Below are 2,170 nucleotides of genomic sequence, written 5' to 3'. Positions count from 1 at the left end.
GGAACTCATTAACATAATAGGCCACACCCAACAGCAGAAACTCATTAGCATATTATGCCACACCCCTGACAATGCAGCTCATTATCATATCAGGCCACACCCCCATTCCTTCCCTTGGCTTGCCCGGGCACCCCTGCAAACACCTTCTAATAATCTCGAAGGCCTTCTGTTGAGTTCCTGATGTGTGAGGAACTTTCTGTAGTTTCTCAAGAATGAGGGGGAAAGATATTCTATGTTGGATCAGGGGCACATTAGTCCTGATGTTCTGGGCTAAATAACAGATGCCAGCAAGGCCAAATTAAGGGCACTTGCACAAATGCTGGACTTTCATTGCACCTTCGATGCAGCTGGGTCTGTACGGTGTGAAACAGTAAAATCCACTTGCAAACGATTGCCAAAGTGCATTGGAAGCAATGCTCCCTCTAAGCTGTGGAGTCTCGTGAGCAAAAATTCTGCTTTGTGAGCTACTGGCCTTAAAGTTGTGAGCGAGTGATTTGGCTGCTGCATGAATCAGTTTGCTCTGGGGCCCTCCTTCCTGAGCTAGCTCACACTAACCCAGCTTAGAGGGAACACTGGTCGCCATATGTCAGCTGTGACTTGGTGGCACTTTCCACCCCCACCCCCACCCCCAGGTGGTCTCCCATCCAAATACTGACCATGGCTGCCCCTGCTTAACTTCCAAGATCTGACAAGATCAGTCTAGATTCCTAGCAGGTCATGAACCGCAATCCAACAAATTTTCCTTCAGTGCTAATAATGAACTAGCTGCCATTGACCACTAGGTGGCGGGTGGAGCAGTATGAAAAGAGAATCAGGGAAGAGCTTTGCGGCAAGTTTGCATGAACTGGGGAAGCGTTTTGAAAAGTGGAGAAATATAAATCTCTGCCTGAGAGGGTACTGTAAGAAGAAAGTCACAAGAGAATGACAGGAAAAGGTTTGTTTGTCTTGCCAGAAAAGGACTGAAAAGGTCTCTTATATCCTGTCATATTTTTTTTGTTTTGCTCTAGTCCAGGGGTCATTTCGTAGAAAAAGAGCTAGGGGAACTCATTAGCATAACTCATTAGCATATGCCACACCCCCTGACATCAGGGGCCTGGCGGTGGACCTGCAAGGCCAGCAGGAGTGCGAGGAAGCCCCGCCAAGGCCCTCCCTGGCCCCAGGCAGGCAGGGGTGGGGAGAGGCGGGGAAGAAGCAACTTACCCTCCCTCTTCTCCTGCCTCCTCCTGGCTGAATGAGGGCCGGAAGCGGGGCGGCCGGAAGCAGGGGGCAGGGCTTCGTCATGTGCCCCGCCCCTTGCACCTCACCCGGGGGAACTGCGTTCCCCCGTGATCCCCCCCGAAATTACCTCTGCTCTAGTCTGTTGTCTGAGGTCCACCCAAAAGACAAATAAGTGGGTTCTAAGATCAAATCAAGCCTGAATTCTCCCTGGAATCTAAAAGGCCTAAACTGAGGCTATCGGACTTTGATCGCATCATGGGAATACAAAAGTCACTGGAAAGGACGATAATGCTAGGAAAAATCGAAGGTGGCAGGAAAAGAGGAAGACTCAACACGAGATTGATGGGCTCAGTCACAGAAGCCGCAGACTTCTGGAAGTTCCAGATGTGTTGTCCCCTGTCTCAGACCTCCAGACTGAGTGGCAAGAGAGGGCAGATAGCTAGACAGGCACACACCGACCTTTCTTCCTGGTATCCTGCCACTGTCCTCTTTGAAATGCAGACTGTTCTCAGGGATCAATTTCCCCTTCCTCCTTTTCTCTCACTCTGGATGAAGACGTGCTCTCTACCTGCATACAGCAAGAGAGGGACATGCGGTCCTCTCTTGGCACCATGAGGCTGATGGGCCTCTCGTCATCTGCTTCCATCCTTTAGCTTTGTTGTTGTTGTTCAGTCGCACAGTCGAGTCCGACTCTTTGCGACCCCATGGACCAGCTCCCGCCAGGCCTTCCGGTCTTCCGCCGTCCTCTGAAGTTGGCTCAATTTCATGTTCGTTGCATCTATGACACTGTCTAACCATCTCATCCTTTGCCGTCCCCGTCTTCTTTGACCTTCAATCTTTCCCAGCATCAGGGTCTTCTCCAGTGAGTGCTCCCTTCTCATTGGGTGGCCAAAGTAGTTGAGCTTCAGTTTCATTATCTGGCCTTCCAGGGAACAGACAGGGTTGATTTCTT

The 2,170-nt window shown here is 50.6% G+C and overlaps 1 protein-coding gene across 1 annotated transcript in view; it reads right to left on the bottom strand.

The window, feature by feature from the left end:
- LOC107124315 (hepatic lectin-like) overlaps positions 1–1,864 on the bottom strand; it is a 10,853-nt gene extending 8,989 nt beyond the window's left edge. The window contains exon 1 of the mRNA XM_015427753.1: positions 1,795–1,864. Within this exon, the coding sequence (XP_015283239.1) occupies positions 1,795–1,864 (70 nt within the window). The remainder of the gene's footprint in view (positions 1–1,794) is intronic.
- Between the last annotated feature and the right edge of the window lie 306 nt (positions 1,865–2,170).

Source organism: Gekko japonicus, unplaced genomic scaffold (genome assembly GCF_001447785.1).
Source record: "Gekko japonicus isolate JY-2015 unplaced genomic scaffold, Gekko_japonicus_V1.1 scaffold474, whole genome shotgun sequence".
Lineage (NCBI taxonomy): Eukaryota > Metazoa > Chordata > Lepidosauria > Squamata > Gekkonidae > Gekko > Gekko japonicus.
The sequence above is the reverse complement of the archived record's forward strand: the minus strand, read 5'-3'. Positions and strand labels throughout refer to the sequence as shown.